General features: G+C 45.3%; 1 protein-coding gene across 1 annotated transcript; it reads right to left on the minus strand.

Annotated features, from left to right (window-relative positions):
* Positions 1-5,359: 5,359 nt before the first annotated feature.
* On the minus strand, positions 5,360-15,810 carry LOC138748762 (probable G-protein coupled receptor 132). Its single transcript, XM_069909458.1, has 3 exons — positions 15,631-15,810; positions 11,306-11,358; positions 5,360-8,221 (listed from the first exon to the last, which is right to left on the minus strand). Exon 3 carries the CDS (start codon positions 8,195-8,197, stop codon positions 7,190-7,192), a length of 1,008 nt encoding a protein of 335 aa, XP_069765559.1. The 5' UTR covers positions 8,198-8,221; positions 11,306-11,358; positions 15,631-15,810; the 3' UTR covers positions 5,360-7,189.
* Positions 15,811-19,970: the final 4,160 nt, after the last annotated feature.

Genomic DNA, 19,970 nt, shown 5'->3' on the forward strand with positions numbered 1-19,970 from the left:
CTAAGGTGGAAACATGGCACATTTGTCAGAGTATAATATCTTGACACAAAGATTGATTAACTCCCCCCCCCACCCACACCAAAATAGGAGTATTGTAGCAATCTGTCTCAGCAGGGAAATGAGAGTGATCAAGGAAATGGGTCATGACACAGGCGACGTAGTTTTTCAGTTTCAATTTGAATTTTTTTAAAATTTATTTTAAATTTAAATTATTTTGTTCTTTTTAATTTCTTATCCTCTGTTTCTTAGCCTTTCTGATTGTTTTTATCCTAAGGTTTTTACTGGGTTTCTGTAAGAGTCTTTGACCCCACCGGAATTTGAATTGATGTCATTTAATTGACTGTATTTTCAATTGGATGAGGATGGGGGGAGGGTTGGGGAGGTGGAGGGGATTAAATACGGACTCTGAATGTTAAAAAATATTATATCGTTTGTTTGAATCTTATGAGTCTATGAAAATCAAAATAAATATTTTTAAAAAGCAGAGCTGGGGCTTTTCTCTTGGGAGCATAGAAGGATGAAAGGATTCTGTGACCATGTAGATGGCCAACACCTTTTTCCTGGGGAGGGGTGAGGAGAGGGGGTGAGTGGGCATAGCAAACACCGGATGACACCTGTAGAAGGTGAGGGAAGGAATGTTTAGGGGAGACGTTTTTTGCGCAGAGTTGTGAAATGCATTGCCTGAGGTGGTAGAGGAGGCTGGCACAGTACGAACGTTAAAAGACTCTTAGACCAGCAAATGGACACAAAACTTTGGGGCCCGCAGGCCATAAAGCTGCACTACACAGGTAGAGCCTGACTTATGATAGGGTTCTGTTCCGAGACTTGTTGTATAACTTGAAATTATCGGAAGTTGAAGCAATACCTCACTCTACCATTTTTTTTTAATTAAAATTTAATTTTAACCAAATAACAATTTACAGTACGGAAACAGGCATTATCTGATACCTGCAATGGCAGGAATGACTAATGAGGAAAGATGGCGCAAATTGGGATTGTACTCGCTGGAGTTTAGAAGATTGAGAGGGGATCTCATAGAGACCTATAAAATTCTGGCAGGACTGGACAGAATGGATGCAGATGGGATGTTTCCAAGGATGGGAAAATCCAGAACCCGGGGCCATGGTTTGAGGATAATAGGCAAACCATTTAGGACCGAGATGAGAAGGAATTTCTTGACCCAGAGGGTGGTGAATCGGTGGAATTCATTGCCACAGAGGGCAGTAGAGGCAGGTTCATTAAATCTATTTAAGAGGGAATTAGATCTATTTCTTCAGTATTAAAGGTTACGGAGAGAAGGCGGGGACGGGGTACTGAACTTTAAGATCAGCCATGATCTCGTTGAATGGTGGAGCAGGCTCGAAGGGCCGAATGACCTACTCCTGCTCCTATCTTCTATGTTTCTATGTTTCTATCGTCCCTTCTAGTCCACACCGATCCACTAGTCCCACCTACCCTCTCCCTCACCCATAACCCTCCAACCCCCTCACATCCAATGTACTCATCTAAGCCTCCTCTTAAATGTTGATCCTGAAAACTTTTATTATAACACATTTTAAACTGAAAAAATTACTGCAATGCACTCTACTGTTTTTTTAATTTGCATTTTAATTAGACGCTGAAAATTAGACAAATTGACGCCAAGCAATTTGACGTGACGCAAATTTGACGCGATGTGAATTTTATGCGACATGAATTTTACGTGACCTGAATTTTACGTGGACCTGATGCGAATTTTACACAAAGTGATGCAAATCTTTATGCAACGCGATCACGCGACTCGACTCTGGCGCGATGCGATTTTGACACGATGCAAATTTGAAATGATGCCTGGTTTGCAGTACGGTACTATACAGAGCACTTGTGACTGCTAGCATATGCTGAACGCCACACTTGTGCTTTGCTGCAGTTGTCCATCAGGGTACAGCAAGTGCTGGGAAACATCTTAACTTGAAACCAAAAGTACGGGACGCCATAAGTTGGGTCCTATTGCCCAGAGGTCAATGACGAGAGGAGTTTCTGTTCTGGGACCCCTGTTCTTTGTGATTTTTATAAATGACCTGGATGAAAAGGCAGAAGGATGGATCAGTAAGTTTGCAGATTATATGAAAGTTGGAGGAGTTGTGGTGATGAAGGGTGTTGCAGGTTGCAACACAATACAGACAAGATGTAGAGTTGGGCAGGAAATTTTCTGAGAGAATTCAATCCAGGTATGTGTGAGGTGATGTAATTTGGAAGGACAAATGTGAAGGCAGAGTACATCGTTTATGGTCAGAGGGACCTTGTGATCCAAATCCATAGATCCATGTACGTTGATGGGATAGTTAAAAATGCCTATGGGATGCTGGGCTTCATTAATAGGGGGGGGGGGGATTGTGTTTATGAGTCGTGAGGTAACGTTGCAACTCTATAACTCTCTGGTGAGACCACATTTGGAATATTGTGTTCAGTTCTGGTCACCTCATTACAGGAAGGATGTGGAAGCTATGGAGTGGGTGCAGAGGAGATTCACCAGGATGTTGCCTGGATTGGAGAATGTGTCCTATGAGCCAAGGTTAGCAGAGCTGGGACTTTTCTCTTTGGAGTGAAGGTTGAGAGGAGACTTAAAAGAGGTCTACCAGCTTATGACAGGCATAGATAGATGGCCAGTGCCTGTTTCCCAGGGCAGAGGTAGGTAGCATACACCAGAGGACATCTGTACAAAGTGACTAGAGGGAAGTTTAGGGGAGATGTCAGAGTAAGTTTTTCACACAGAGAGATGCCTGGAATGCCCTGCCAGAGGTGGTGGTGGAGGCTGGAACAATAGAGTCATTTAAGAGACTCTTAGACGGGCACATGGATGAAAAGAAAATAGAGGATTATGAGGTAGGGGGGGTTCAGGGTTTTATTTGGGTAGATAGGTTGGCACAACATTGTGGGCCGGTGGGCCTCTACTGTGCTGTAATGTTCTATGTTCTATTACCAATTGGCAAATCATTCTCCATTATGAAACAGTGCATTATCTTTTCAAGAAATCATCAATTTAAAAGTGTTTCAATGTTTCTTTTTATTTATCAAGCCTGAAGATGGTGATTGTTAAGTAATATTTCTTGAGCTTAGCTGTTCCAACCTTCATGTTCCAATTCCATACAATGTCAGTCCTTCCGATAGATTTCAGGGTAGCTCCTGTTGCAGCAGTTAGTTTCTCTGTGCATTGGTGACTGAAGAATTGCCTCACTATCCTGAGCCACTGAGGTTGAGGAGATCTCTCGCTCTCTTCACAGCATAGGATAACTTCTATGTCATGGGACATCTGCCAGTCCACCTTGGCTCTCAAATCATTGCTCTGCTCCCTCGCTGGGCTATCATCGTTTGGACTTTCTGGCTGAGTGGAATGTTATTTGCATGAACGAGTCCTGGTCATAGAATGTACAGCATGGAAACAGGCCATTTGGCCCAATGTCCATGCTGACCAAACTGCTCCCATTTGCTTGCATTTGCCCATCCCTCTGAACCTATCCTAGCCATGTCCCTGTCTAACTGTCTTTTGTGTGTTACAATTTTACATTTAAAAAAACAATTAATTTAGACAAAAAGCAGCCCACGAGCCTGTGCCGCCCAATTGACTTACAATCCCCTTACGTTTTGAACGGGGAGTGGAAACCAGAGCTCCCACAGGAAATCCATGCAGACATGAGGAAAATTGTTATGTTTAAATCAAACGTTGTTAGTTAAAATTAAAATGCTTAGAAACAGGATTTACATATGACTATATCAGATGTGGATGGGGACACAATTCTTAAGTTGGTTAATAGCTCTTCGTTATGTCCTCGTATTATTTTTTACAATTTAAAGTGGTACATAGTGTACACATGTGTCTCATTTTTATTCTGATATGAGTCCCTGTTGTGAAAGGTGTAAGAGTGGAGAAGTGTTATTAATTCATATGTTCTGGACATTCTAGTCTAGAAAAATATTGGAGAGAGGTTTACTATACTTTATCACTAAATATTTAAAACTAAATATAGTTTTAACACCGACCCCTTTGGTGGCCCTCGTCGGTACAATGGGAGGAAATGATTCTTCTTTGTCTCTGGTTCAGAGTCATGTTATTTCTTCTGCCTCTGTTTGGTGAGGTGAGCGATTTTATTTAAATGAAAGTCCGCTGCCCTACCTACTCATAATCTGTGGTTGCGTGACGTCATGTCCTGTTTGAACTTGGAAAAGATTCGTTACTCTATTAATAATTCAGGTATAAGATTTCAGACATTAGGGGTGTCATTTATGACTCAGTTTCTAACTTTCATAAAATCAATGCAGCAGAGATGTGGTTTATCAGAAGAACGTGGTAAGGACAGGATAACAAACAAAGTTCTACAGAGAACGAAAGCAAAATGTGCTTGACTTAAAAGAACCAGAAAACAGCCATCAAAATTCTTTGGTCACATTATGAGAAGGGAATCATTAGAACATTTGGTTACAACTGGAAAGCTGGAAGGAAAAAGAAGCAGAGAGAGAATGAAAATGATCGATGTTCATCCATTGTGGTTAGCAACAACTACAATTCAGAAGGTCAGGGGCTGTGATTGGATGGAGAGACATGATTGGCCTTGCCTGACAGCAAGGCACCCGAACGAATGAATCTTACTTTATAATTTCACTTCAATGTAATTTAATTTTCTGGCTTGTACCTTTTCCACGTTCTTTTTTTTTTCTACTTTCATTTTTCGTTTCTTTCTTTTTCAACCTTTTTACTGATTTTATAATAATAAAACATGTAAGCACATGATGTGTATGGAATACACTTTGCACAAGGCTATTAGAATCAGTCCCCATATCACTCATCATTTCTATGCTCTGAATGAAAGAACGATATGAAATATTTTATTATCTATCCCCACCACTTAGACTAGATGGCGAGAAGATTAATTCTCTGCTTCAGAAAAAGAAAACGCGAAAAAAAGAACATAAAATTATCATCAAAATTGTTATTGTTCCTAGAAATCCTGAAAATAGTTCACTAATGGCTTGCACTGCTTTTCTTTGAATATTAATCACATAGAACATCTGGCAGCTCTGTTCGGCGGAGTTGAGTTTTCTCCTTTTATCTTTTCTTTCTTTCTATTTTTTCTTAGTTTTTAAAAAATATACATATATCATTTGGAATATGGATGTGGTTTGGAGATACTGAATTATTTGTGCAATTATGCTCATCATGTCAATGGATTATATTTTTTGTATCTTTATTAAAATCAATAAAAATGGTTTAAAAAGGAAGACATGGGGAGAACATACAAACACCTTACAGACAGCACGATAAAAGTCTTGTGCTAACCATGGCGCCACACCCGCCCCCCCCCCACCACTAGCACCTCCTCTGGCAGCTTGTTCCACACCTCCACCACCCTCTGTGTGCATCCACATATGCTTTCGCGCATGCGTGCGTGTGTGTATGTGGGTCTTTGTGGTGTTACAAGCCCAGAGGACCCCAAAACCCAGCAGCAATAGATATTCATCAAGACAAATGGTTACTTAAACAAAAGTTGCTTTTAATTATTTTAAACATGAAAACACAATCAAACTTTATCTTATCTATTATTAACTCAACTAACATAACTTAGCCCCCTTCTAATTCTAAGTGCATGTGTGTGTAATGTATGTGTGTAAGTTCAAAAAAGTTATTTGGTTCAGAGTCCAATCTCACTTCTCATTCCTTCAAGTTTACTGGTTGCAGGCAATTCTTAGACTGTGCACTGAATTTAACATTTGTAAAGTTCACCAGGCTTTGGTGCTCGAAAGGTAAATGGTTACCTCTCAGAAAGGTTCTTGATGGTTTTCAGAGAGAGATGTGTTGTTCCAGGACATCCACAACTGATGTACTTCCATCAGTCTTTCTGACGAAACTTGCCCCATCAGGGTTCTCCAGGTGATTACCTCTTTCTTTGAGGTCACCACAAAGTTCCTTTCTGTTTTGCTTATTCCAAGTGAAACATTAGACAGCCAGTCCTCCCCTCTTGCATGAACCACAAGGGCTTCGACCAGACTGACTTCAAAAAGCTTGCCAGCTTGTCCTGTTTCAGTCCCAGCAACTTCTTCCTGGTTGTAACACTGCCAAGTGTTCGCTGTGTGTGTGTCTCTCTCTCACACACTGAGACTGAGAGAAAGCCTGTTTGACTCTCTCTGCTAACAAAACCACATGACCCTCTTACAACAACAAATCCTCCTTTCAGACAGCAGTGACTCTTTCATCTGTTGCCTTGGTAAACAATAACAATAGCTCTTCAAAGCTCTTGCAAAAAGGTATGAGAAGCCACTATGTCTCCAGTATTTCAGATAAGATCTGTTTTAAAGTGTTTGTATGCGACCTACTCTAACAAACCTTTCCCAATTTATCTCCTAAAATAATTTCCATATACTCTGTCACAGTGGGTACTTGTATACATATGTGTGTTTGCATTTGTGTGTGTGGGAGTACGTGTACACACATGCATGTGCATACATGTGAGTGAGTGTGCACACACATGTACATGGTGTGTACAGGTGCACATGTGTGTGTGTGCATGTATGTGTGCATGTGTATATGTGTATGTGCGCATGTGTGCAAGTATATGTACGTTCATGCATGCGCGCGTGCGTGCGTGTGTGTGTGTGTGTGTGTGTGTGTGTGTGTGTGTGTGTGTGTGTGCGTGTGTCTGGGCATATCAATATCTGCATCTGTTTATGTCCATATCTGGTGGTTATGAACATCATATCCCAGCATCTACAACATTACAGGTACAAGCATCATGTCAGGCACGATATGCCTTCCAGTCTTGTCCATATCTTGTCTCCTAGGGCTTTCAGTCAAGTAGAACCCTTTTGATCAATGTCTCCACACAGGCAAGCTTCTGGCTACCTCACAGCATTCAGTCATAGAGTGATAGCACATGGGTACCAATCCTTTGACCCATCAAGTCCCTACCAACATTGAACACCCAATCACACACCTTCATTAACATTCACATCAGTTCTACCTTTGACCTACATAACAGGGGCACCTGATAGCAACCCCACCACATCTTTGGAATGGGAGAACTAGAACACCCAGGTGGGAGTCACACAGAGAACATGCAAACTCCACACAGATAGTGGCAGAGGTCAGGATCGAAGCTGGATCCTCGGATCTGTGATGCAGCAGCTCTCTAAGATGTGCCACACTCCCATGCACTGGTCAAACTGTGTTCTTGGTCAGGAAAGTGGGAGGGCCACTCGAGAGTTTCTTCCTGAATCCTGTGTATCTAAGTTTGGTGAACGTCTTCCTCAGGTCCTTCTTGGCATTGTCACTGACCAATACATAAAGGATAGGGTCCACTGCGCTATTGAGGCTCGACAGGGCCAGGGAAATATTGAAGTAGAGAAGAATCTTGCGTTCAAAGTGACATGTGCAGGTCATCAGGGAGAAGTTGATGGTCCTGAACAAGAGGATGATGTGGTAAGGTCCAAAGCAGATGAGGAAAATGATGATGACTGATACAGAAAGTTGCTTCACTTTAGCCTTCTGCTCAGGTTGAAGGGTCAAGCTCTTCCTGATGCCTTTGAAAATCCGCTGGTAGGAAACTATCAAGACCAGAAGCGGAAGCAGGAAGCCGATGGAAAACCGGAGGTAGTTGGCCGTGGCCACTGGTTTGACGAGGGGGATGTGCTCAAAGCACGTGCTGGAGGGCATGTCGGGAAGGCTGTCACTGAAGGTGGCGCAGATGATGAGGAGGTGTAAGGTGAAGACCAACAGGAATACGAGGACGCTGACCTTTACGGCCACACTGGGCTGGCGAAGTCCCTGCGACTTCATTGGGTAGACAACGGCGAGGTAGCGATCCACTGAGATGCAGCAGAGTAGCAGAATGCTGATGTAGATATTGGAGTAGAAGATAAAGCCCGCAAGATAGCAGCCTGCCTTGCCCAGCATCCACTTGTGGTGGTTGGAGTAGTAGATGACCCACAGTGGGATGGTCAGCGTGTAGAGGAGATCGGAGATGGTCAGGCTCAGCAGGTAAATCCCGAGGACGTTTCTTTGCTTGACTTGTAAGATAATCGGCCAGAGGGTCAGACAATTCATTGTCATGCTGACAGCAAAGGTGATACTGTACATAATCGCCAGTGGAATACTATTCTCCCCAAACTTAATTCCACACAGGGTCTCATTACACCAGAGAAGGTCCACATTGGATGATTGGTTCATGCTGAGATCCTTGATGAAACCAACCTGGAAGAGGACAATGACAATGGTTGAAATAATTACGTTCCAAAACTCACAAAAGGAAAGTGGTTGCTCTGGAGAGAGTCAAGAGAAGAGTCCTCTGCCCTCTGTCTCTTTCCATCCCTCTCCTTTTGCCTCTATTCAGCACGGTAACAGGCCCTTTTGGCCCATGAGCCCAATTACACCCTAATGACCAACAGCCCAGAAGGTTTTTCTCGAAGGGTGGGAGGAAACTGGAGCGCCCGGAGGAACTCCACACAGACACGGGAAGAAAGTACAAACTCCTAGCAGACAGTGCTGGATTCGAAACCTGGTCACTGGCTCTAACAGCTATGCTAACCGTGTTGCCATGACACCCGTCTCCCCCCGCCCCGCTTTCTTCCAGCTCCCCACCCCCTTCCCCTCCCAATCATTTCTCACCTTTCATCTCTTCTCCCCACCCACCTTTGCTCTTCCTGATAGCTTGTCCTCACTCCCCCTGCCCCTTCCTCCCTCTCCTCCAACCATTTTATTCAGGTGCCTGGCTCAGTCAGAAGGTTGGTGATCGTTTATGTCCTATAGATGCTTCCCGACCTGCTGGGTTTGAGGAAGGTATGGACAGGGTCGATAGAACACGTGCTGTCAGTAAGTACGTTCTCCCCGTGTCTGCATGGGTCTTTCTAGGAGCTCTCATTTCCTCCCGCGTTCCAAACTTACGGGATGGTAGGTTAATGTGGGTGTAATTGGGTGGGATTAAATGGCTAGAATCGGCTTCTACTGTGCTAAAAACATAATTTAAATCCTTTTTTCTTACTGTGGGGTATGAAAAGTTGTTGCAGTCTGCCTGTATCTTTCTGATACATGTTTGGCCACGCCAATGAAGAATTTCAGTACTTGTGTACAGGACAATAAACTCGCATAGTTATCCATGAGAGGCCGCAGGTGCTCGACTGCCACAGAAAGCAAACTGCGGGGGGAACTCAGTGGGTTGAGTAGCATCTGTGGAGGGAAGGGTGCAGGGTCGTGACCCGAAATGCGGACAGCCCGCTTGTCTCCACCGATGCAGCCTGCCTTGCTGGATCTCCTCTGCTCCTTCTGAGGGCAGTTGTGATGAAGGGTCACAGACCTGAAATGTTGAATGATTTCTCTCTCCGTAGATGCTGCCTGGCCTGCCGAGTGTTTCCAACACTTTAAATTTTAAAAATTTAGACAGGCGGTTCGGTAACAGTTCCTTCCGGCCCACGAGCCTGTGCCACCCAATTACTCAATTGGCCTACAACATCCAGTACGTTTTGAAGGGTGGGAGGAATCTAGAGCCCCCTGGAAAAACCCACGCAGACTCAAGGAAAACGTACAGACAGCACGGGATTTGAACCCTGGTCATTGGCGCTGGAGCAGCGTGGCGCTAACCACGCCTGCTAATTTTAATGACAGATTTCTACCATCTGCAGTTTTATTTTCAGAGACCACTGTTCTTTGCCCGTTTAATGTTAATGAATTTGCTCGTTTTATCCCCCTTAATTTTGATCTGGAAGGAAATTTGGATGAATACATGATCTGTTACATACTGTTCATAAAGTGTCTGGCTTCTTCACCAAGTGGCTTACTTTGTAATGTGATTCAAAATACTTTGCAGGTACTGTCTATTCACAGTGTTAAACGGTGAATGCAAAATCATCTTCCTATTCTGGCTTTAACATTCCTGTTTCCTTCTCAACACCTACATTTCTTATAATTACATGATGCCATTGCCAAAAATTCGGTAGGACTACAAACAGTTGGATGGAATGAGTCATCACCACAGACGGGCAAACATTTATACACCACAAACACACGAAGTCTGATGCTTGCTTTCTGATGCAGGGTGTCTGTTTATTTAGCTAATGAGTTTATTATTATGCATCGAAATCCTTACTTTCTGCAACTAATCAATAAGGGTTCAATCAGGATTGAAGGACGTCCACTTAGAACGGAGATGCAGAAGAATTTCTTCAGCCAGAGGGCGGAGAATCTGTGGAATTTTTTGCCACAGGCGGTTGTGGAGATTGGGTCATTTAAGGCAGAGATTGATAGATTCTTGATTAGTCAGGGCATCAAAGGGGAGAAGGCCGGGCAGTGGGGCTGAGTGGGGGAAATGGAATAGCTCCTGATTGAATGATGGGGCAGACTCAATAGGCTGAATGGCCTAGTTCTGCTCCTATGTCTTATGGTCTAAGTCCGACACCACACAGAGCGGAAACACAACACACCCTCGGAGTCCAACTGCTCAGTCCGACTACTGTCAGCTCTGTAAAGGCTTTGAACGGCCCGTTAAAGGATGGGAGTTTCATTTAAAATCCCACGTCCGCAGGGTCTGCGCCCAAGATGGTGGCGCCTCTGATCAGCAGGCAGCAGAATCCAGGGGAGCGGTGGACTGGCACAGGGCTCCAGAAAACGGGGAGACCATCCCCCGTCTGAGAAGGAGAAGCAGAAGAGACAACCCACAGGGACGGTGACCAAGGAGGTGGACCAGTGCGAGGCTTTGAGGCTGAAGGAACCACGCAGGCGGTGACTTGCTGGGTGACTCAAGGTGAGGAGCCCACGGAGGTTTCGGGCTGCTGGCGACTGCGGTCAAGGGACGTGCCAGGCTGCAGACTGGCTGAAGGGGCACCAGGTATCGGAACTGGGATGCGAGGGGGTGCTGAGGGAGCCGAAGGGTTACAAATTGTATCGGAGGTTCGAATCTGGAGCTTGGGCTGCCGACGATTTGGACTGGAAGTCTGTATGGCTGTGGAGGCAGCGGAAGTGCTGGAGGCAAATCTGTGGACACTCTGTGACTCTGGCGGCGGGGTGGGGGGGGGGGGATCTCTCTTTTTGCTTCTCTTTCTCTGACTTCAAGAGGCAATTCAGGCAATTTCTGCCGATGACAAATCTGTCAGCCTTACAGCAGGCAAAAAGCAATTCCATGTAATATGACACCTAATTTCATAAATCTTCGTCCGCGAAGCCAAGCCAAAGAGAAAGAGACATTGACAATAAATTGAATCTTGAATCTTAACTACGAACAAATGCAAACCAAATAATTGAATTAAAAAGACAACAAATATGTAAAAATAGATAAATAATACTCACAGTTATCCCAGTGCAAGGGAAAATGACTGATCCACTGTGACCCAATAATGTATCTGTGGGAATAATAACACCCACATAGTTATGGAAAAATGTGATTAGTCTGGATATTTATCCATGGATGCTCGGTCACTGTTGTGCAGAGGGACTTGGGAGGGCTTGTGCATGAATCGCAAAAAGTTAGGTTGCAGGTGCAGCAGGTTATTAAGAAGGCAAATGGAATGTTGGCCTTCATCGCTAGAGGAATTGAATTCAGGAGTAGGGAGGTAATGTTGCAACTGTATAAGGTACTGGTGTGACCGCACCTGGAGTACTGTGTCCAGTTCTGGTCTCCATATTTGAGGAAGGATATACTGGCTTTGGAGACGATCCAGAGGACGTTTACTAGGTTGATCCCTGGGATGAAGGGGTTGACTTACGATGAAAGATTAAATCGTCTAGGATTGTATTCGCTCGAGTTCAGAAGAATGAGAGGAGATCTTATAGAAACATATAGGATTATGAAGGGTATGGATAGGATAGATGTAGGAAGGTTTTTTGAGCTGGCCGGGGAAACTCAAACGAGAGGACACAGTCTCAAGATTCGGGGGAGTAGATTTAGGACAGAGATGAGGAAAAATAGTTTTTCCCAGAGAATTCTCTCACCAGGTTGAGGCTGCCTCATTAAACATATTTAAAATTCAGTTAGATAAATTTTTACATGATAGAGGAATTAGGGGATATGGGGAGAAGGCAGATAGATGGAGTTAGGTCATAAATTAGATCAGCCATGATCGTATTGAATGGCGGAGCAGGCTCGATGGGCCATTTTTGGCCTACTCCTGTTCCTACTTCCTATGTTCCTATGTTCCTATAACTCGTGCGGAACATCGAGCTCCCATTTAAAATAAGACCAAACTAATAAGAATATCAAATCATATTCTGCCTGGGAAACTTACAAACTAATAGTACAAATACTGAATATCAGGTTACATCTAGGATTCAGTTCCACTATTTTGTTCTGTCCTTCACCCAATCCCATTCTCCCAGCCATTCCAGTACTTGTGAATGAATTGGAATTGATTGTCACGGACATGTTGCAAAATTCGTCGTTTTGTGGCAGCATTACCGGTGTTATAAATTACATTTTAAAAATTAATAAATTAGTGCAAAAGAAGAGAGAGTGAGGCCGTGTCTGTGGTTCATTGTTCATTCAGGAATCTGATGGCAGCGGGGAAGAAGCTGCCCTTGTGCCGCTGAGTGCTCGTCTTCAGGCTCCTGGACCTTTTCTCCCAATGGTAGCGGAGTGAAGAGGGCATGGCCTGGGTGATGAGGGTCTTTGAGGTGTGACAGAGTATATAGAGGTGTTTGGGAGATAAATTGGCAAAGGTTTGTGAGAGTAGGTCACACACAAACACTTTAAAACACAGAATTTTTGCAGGAGCTTTTGCAAGAGACTCGTGATGGACGGTCATTTGCAAAAGGCAACAAATGTAACAACAGGCAGTAGCAGCTCTGTCTGGAAAAGAGCATTTACTGTCTGGAAGGTCGCGTGATCTTGGCAGGCAGAGAGCAGAAAAAAAACAGTCTCTGCTCTCAGAGTTGGAGCAAGTGAGAGAGAGAGAGAGAGAGAGAGAGAGAGAGAGAGAGAGAGAGAGAGAGAGAGAGAGAGAGAGACATCGGTTCCAGAGGGACAAGCTGGCAAGCTTTGGAAGACGACCTGGTCAAAGGAGAGGACTGGATGTCTTTTGTTTCCCTTGGAATAGGAGAAACAGAAAAGAACTCTGTGATGACCTGAAAGAAAGAGGTTATCATCTGGAGAACCCTGAAGGGGGCAAGTTTTGTCAGCAAGACACTGGAGTGGATGATTAAAAAGGAATCTGATGTGGATGTCCTGGAACAAGAAAAACTTTCTCTCTGAGAACCTTTCTGAGCGGTAACCATTTACCTTTCAAGCACCAAAGCCTGGTGAACTTTATTAATGTTAACTTCTGTGCACAGTATAAGCATTGCCTGCAACCAGTGAACTTGCAGGAATGAGAATTGAGATTGGACTGTGAACCAAAGAACGTTGATGAACTTACACACACATTACACACATGTGCGCTTAGAATTAGAAGGGGGTTAAGTAGGTTAAGTAAGTCAATAGAGATAAGTTAAAGCTTGATTCTATTTTCATGTTCAAAGATAATTAAAAGAACTTTTGCTTAAGTAACCCTTTGTCTTGGTGCATATCTATTGCTGCTAGGCTTTGGGGTCCTCTGAACTTGTAACAGAGGATAGGTGCCGCTTTCTTGAGACACTGCCTCTTGTAGGTGCCCTCGACGATAGAGGGAAGAAGCTGTTTCTGTACTGCTGACTGTCCCTTTCACTCATCCTCCCCCGCTGGTCTGCCCTCCACCTCCCAACTGCCCAGTGTCCTATCATGGCCTCTCCCTCAGCCTGGCCCCTTGGCCTCCCCCCCTGACCTTTATGTGCTTGTTGTCACCCCTTCCCACCTTAACCTTGAAAGGGGGTTCTGACCTGAAATGTTGATTGAGGACTTCTCTCTGTGGATGCCTGACCTGCTAAGTGCCCCCACACCGCCCCCCAGATTCTTCTTGTTGGCTCAGACACCAATCACATTCTATTCTCTCCCATTCTCAGAGATCAGGGAAGGTTACAGGGAAAGGGTAAACAAGTTAGGACTTTAATCCCTCGAGCGCAGAAGAATGAGGGGAGATTTGATAAATGTTTACAAAATTATGAGGGGGACAGACAGAGTCAATGTAGGTCGGCTTTTTCCACTGAGGGCCAGTGAGCTACAAACCAGAGGACATGGGTAAAGGGTGAAAGGGGAGAAGTTTAGGGGGAAATTCTTCACCCAGAGAATGGTGAGAGTGTGGAAAGAGCTGCCAGCTGAGGTGGTGAATGCCAGCTCAATTTTAACATTTATGGAGAATTTGAACAGGTGCATGGAAGGGATAGGTATGGAGGGCTATGAACTGGGTGCAGGTCAGTGGGATGAACTACCTCAGCAACCAGGAAATTCATTTACCTGGCATCTACCAATCCCCATAGGTAGCAGATACCAGGCATTTTACAAAATATTGACACATATTTATTTCATGCTACACAAAGCCATTCATCAATCTCACAGCTCCTGCCCCTCACTTCTAGATACTGGCTATCTCCCCCCCACCTTACATTCTCAGCCTCGATGCACCCCTCCACAAATAGTGCCCACTTCATTGAGTTCATCCAGTAGTTTGATTTTAGTTTTGCTCCACAATTAAATCAAATCTATCGGATTGGATAAAAGCAGCATGCAGCCTCTTACGGAAAGAAGAGAACCTTGCTGATCAGTGATTCTAATCCAATCAAACGCATCGCCATCCAATCATAATGCGGTACAACTGGCGTAGCAGACAGCACAATGTCTTTGCAGTGCCAGCGATTGGGTCCAGGGTTCAAATCCCGCGCTGTAAAGAATGTGTATGTTCTCCCCATGTCTGTGTGAGTTTTCCTCAGGGGCTCTGGTTTCCTCCCACCATTCAAAACGTTCTAGGACTGTAGGTTAAGTAGCAGCACATGGACCGAAAGGGCTTGTTACTGTGCTGTATGTCTAAATTTAATTTTTAAAAAAATAGCATAACTCACCCCAAACATCTCCAATCTAAATCGAACCAAGCCAACACATCCCCTGCATAATCACTCAAACCATTCATACTGGTCAATCTAATCCAGCAGTTCTCAACCTTTTTCTTTCCATTCACATCCCACTTTAAGTAATCCCTATGCCATAGGTGCTCTGCGATTAGTAAGGGGTTGCTTAAGGTGGGATGTGGGTGGGAAGAAAAAGTTTTAAAACCCATGTTTTAATCATCCCTCATTGACTCGTTATGTGCACGGTTTCAGAACTCCAAAGGAAATGGGCCAATTACAATATTTCTCAAGCAAAATATTTTAGTAACAATTGGGTCTGGAGCAGTGATTCTCAACCTTCCCTTCCCACTTGCATCCCACCTTACTAATTACAGAGCGCAAGTGGAAAGGAAGAGAACTACTGATAACCCAACCAGGACTAAACCCAACCAGGACTAATCCCATCTCAACCAGCCTCGACCAGGTTACCTTTACCGAACCTAACACAACTCAGCCAAACCAATGTCCCGAAACATTGACTGCCCATTTCCTTGCATGCTGCCCAACCTGTTGATTTCCCCCAACATTTCAGCTTCTGCCCCAATCTTATGGACAGCAGACATATCATAAACCAAACGTCATTGCCATCATTTCACAAAATCTGAATGATGTGAAGAATAATATGCGATGTAAATCTTTTCCTGAAAAAGAAATATTTTAGTTACCTTTTGAAGACTTAAGCTCTGGTGTGGGTCTTGCGTGATGGAATTGATTGTTGCCCCTCTTTGTTGCAGTCACCCTGTCTGGTTTTGCCCACTTGCTGGTGACAGATGGAAAAAGCAGACCTGAGCTCCCTCCTCACCAAGTGTATCGTTAACTGGATCTGAATGACACCTAAACTGAAAACGTTGGCGGCAGGAAGCTCGTAAGGAGAAGGTTTTGTGACCACAAATGACGCACCCTCATGCAGAACAGGAGAGAAAGCCGACACACTCAACAACATTCAGCCACTTCTGCATACATTGTGGTAACATGAGGCAAGTCAATATAAAAGCTATAGACTTTCAATGTGTGACATGTTGACAGACATGCAGGGCAGACAAAGATTCACTTTTAGCAGGAATTGCCCAACACCCCTTACAACCAGAGAAAGAGAAGCAAAAAGGGAGTCCCTGCAGAGCCATTAGCCCCTTTTCCACTGGCACCTTGTCCCAGGAATTGACTGCAACGGAGTCAGTGGAAAAGAATCATTGTCCCAACACTGGTGTCAAATGATGTAATTCCGCCCCAGGGATTAACCCCCCTCTACCCCTACTCATGTCCCTGGTGTTTACTGATGCCGGTGAGCTGATAAAACCAGTGGAAAAGGGGACAGCAGAAAGTCACCAGTTTCCAGTGGAAGGTAGAACACTCCGATCCTCGGGGATGAGGGTGTTCAGTGGAAAAGCAAGTAGTGTCCCATTTTAAGGGTGGCCCAGGGGAAATGGCACCAAGTGCTTCCTATCCCGGGACACTGCATGGCCAATTTACCGGGATGCCCATGGAAAAGGGGCTCCTGAGTGTCTGTGACTTCACCTCCTGCACCTACTGCAGCTTTCAGTCCCGACCACCAGCCACAGTGAAGATGACAAGAGTACTTGTTTTACTGTCTTCCTGGGTGATAGTTGTTCCTCCCTCCCTCCCTTTCCCTCCATCCCTCCCTCCCTTCATTTCTCCCTCCATCCCTCCCTTCATCCCTCCCTCCCAAGCAGTGAATCGTCCCATCTCTTTCTCAGTACTGAGCACTCCTGCAACTGGATTTTCTTCATACTTGATCTCAGATCTATTCCACATGACACCTTATTTTTCTGGGGCATGTGGAAAAGCAATCATGGGGCTCCTTCATTTTCCCCTTTTCTCTTTCCCCTTCTCACTCACTCTCCCCTTTCTCTCCCCTCCCCTCCCCTCTCCTCCTGATCTCTCACTCTGTCTCTCTCTCTTTTGCCCTTCTCCCCCTGACTTCTTATTAGCACAGGGATCAGGGTTTGTGTCTCCGTGGTCAGGGTGATGTGTGCGAGGGTGAGAGGGGGAATTAGTGGGGAGTAGCAGGCATGAGAAAGCTTCCACCTGAGGAGCTGCTGGACAGGACATTAAACCTGCCCTCTCCAGTGGCTGTGGAGTGACCAGTATAATAGGAGAACAGGCAGTTTGTCTCCCACCCTCTGGCGCTCGGGAATCAAGCAACTGAGAAACAGACGATCTTGTCTAAATCATGTCGCTGTTTGTGGGATCTCGCCTTACACACATTGGCTGCCACTTTGCCGCATTAGCTGGACGGCTACATTTCAAAACAAATTCTCTGGTTGCAAAGCTCTCTGGGATTCCTTCAACAAGTCACAATGAGTGTTCCCCTCCTATCTCACACTGAGAATTGTCCTATCCTTGGTGAATGCAGTGAACTGAGATTCACTGGTGGTGTGTTATACTGATGGCTGGCTCCACCCCCTCCTACCCATACGTAACCCTGGTTTCCCACCTAAACCCTGAGCCCCTCTGAAGACCCTACCATCAGTTATAACCTAATAAAAGCGTTTTTCTCCCTCCAGTTGACAGAGATTTTATTTACGCTACAATTTTATTAGCTTATTCCCCAACGAGGAAAGCGCTACTCAAGCCTGGTTTGCTACTGAAAGACCCTCTGTCTCCGATGCGGCTGAGGAGTTCATGTACTGGCTAGACTGCTTCCAAGCCTACCTGAATACGACCAGAGGTGTCTTCCACACCGATGAACTCAGGAGGTCCGCACTCATTTCGAGGGTAAGAATAAAAGGGTATGCAGTCATCAGGGATTGCACTACATATGATGCTGCCATCGAGATGCTGAAGGCTCAGTACCTGAAGTCACAAAACGAGGTCCTGGCGAGGCACTAACTCATTTTACATTGCCAATGGGGGCCAGGAGAAACCATCGACAACTACCTGCTGGATCTGTGGACGCTTGTCAAGAAGTGTAGGCATGAAGTGGTTACGGGCCGTGTTCGTGAAGAAGAATAGATCCGTGACACTAGTCGCGGGGGTCCGCTTGAGGTACATGAGGCAGCGACTGCTCGAGTTGGGTAAGAAGGACCTGGCTAGCCACATCGAACTGGCCAAATCGCTGGAACAGGCCAAGCTTGAGAACGACGACCTCGAAGTCAGTGAGCTCGCTCACCCAGGTCACCCCCTCCAAGGACCGACTGTTCCCACTACCCCTGTCCTAACGGCTGCTGCTTCCCATGCTAGGGAGTACTTTTACCGTGGGAAGAGCCAGCCTGGGTAAAGATGCAGTGTTCCAGCTGTGGCAAGAAAGGACACTGGGCGAGGTTTTACCGCGTGAGGGGAAACCCTGGGAAGTCCGCGGCCTGCACCACTCCCGGATCCAATTCCAGCCCCAAGCTATCCACCCCAAATTATGCTTCAAGTGGCAGAGAGGACACGGCGCAAAAAGGCTCGGCGGCCATCTTGCCACAACTCAGATTCAAAATTGGCATCACCAACGTCAAAGAAGGAAGGAGGGTGGCCATCTTGCCACACAATGAGTTCGGTGCCATCTTACCCACACAGGGCAACAGAGGATGGTGGGGGCCACTTGTGGGAGGAGTATGGTCTCTGGAGTCCTTGCCTCAATGGTTCTGGATCAGGACAGACCTCAGCAGCTCAGCAATTCCATAGTGACCATGAAGGTAAACGGACATTCCACTAAATGCCTAATCGACACAGGCTCTACTGAAAGCTTCATAGATTCACGGACTGGGCAAAAATACAACCTGAAGATGTATCCTTCCAATTACCGTATATTCCTTGCGTCCCATTCACATTCTACATGTATTCAACAACATTGCATCGTACATCTCTCATTTGTGGGAGGAAGGGGAGTTTTGTAAATTTCGCCTTTATATACTTGATGAATTGTATCCTCTGGTGTTGTTGGGTCTGGACTTCCTATGTCACCTTAAAAGTGTGATCTTAGAGAATTATGGTCTCCCCCACTACCTGTAACAGTTCAGAATGGAGGGCCCCTAAAATTTGAAACCATATGCAGCCGATCCACACTGAATATCAATCCCCCCACCGCCCCCACTTCCCGAACCTGTTCTCAGACTGCAAAACTATTGCTACCAAGAGCAGGAGGCTCTTGCACAGTACAGCAGATTAAGATTTTATAAAGTCTGAGACACAACATCTGCTCGACGAAGGTGTCATCGAACCTAGCACCAGCCCGTGGAGAGCGCAAGTGGTAGTGGTAAAAGGGGAAAACAAGTCAAGGCTAGTAATTGACTATAGCCAAACTATTAATTGGTGCACACTCCTGGATGCTTATCCCTTCCCTCGAATTTCAAACATGGTGAATGATATTACACAGTATCAGGTCTATTTGAACATCAGGGAAATGACCAGGTCTTGTCAGGTCTGCAAGGAGTGCAAGCCGCACTTCTACCACCCCACAAAGGCGCACCTGATCAAGTCATCCAAGCCCTTTCAATGGCTCATTGTCGATTTTAAGGGACCTCTCCCCTCCATGAACGGGAACACTGACAAATACTCCCTCTTCTCATTTGCCATTCCATGCCCAGACACATCCACTTTGTCAGTCATAAAGGCCCTAGACTCCATTGTCGCCCTGTTCAGGTATCCCAGATATGTTCATAGCGACCAGGGCTCAGCCATTATGAGTGACTGCTGGTGAGGGACATAGCGTCCACCAGGACTACAAACTACTACCCCCGAGGGAACGGGCAGGTTGAAAAGGAGAACACCACGGTCTGGAAGGCTATCAAACTGGCCCTGGTAAATAGGCTTTCCAGACTTACGCTGGCAGGAAGTCCTCCCTATGGTGATCCATTCAATCCAGTTGCTATTATGTACTACCCCTCACAAGTTCCTATTCACTTTGAAAAAGAAGGTTGGCATTGGGAACTACACTCCCAACCTGGCTCACCACTCCTGGTCCAGTCCTTCTCAGGAAGCGCTTGAGGAGAAGCAAGACTGACCTCCTGATGGAAAGGGTGAAACTGCTCCACACCAATCCCATGTACTCCTACGTGAA

Source organism: Narcine bancroftii, chromosome 13 (assembly GCF_036971445.1).
Source record: "Narcine bancroftii isolate sNarBan1 chromosome 13, sNarBan1.hap1, whole genome shotgun sequence".
Taxonomy (NCBI): domain Eukaryota; kingdom Metazoa; phylum Chordata; class Chondrichthyes; order Torpediniformes; family Narcinidae; genus Narcine; species Narcine bancroftii.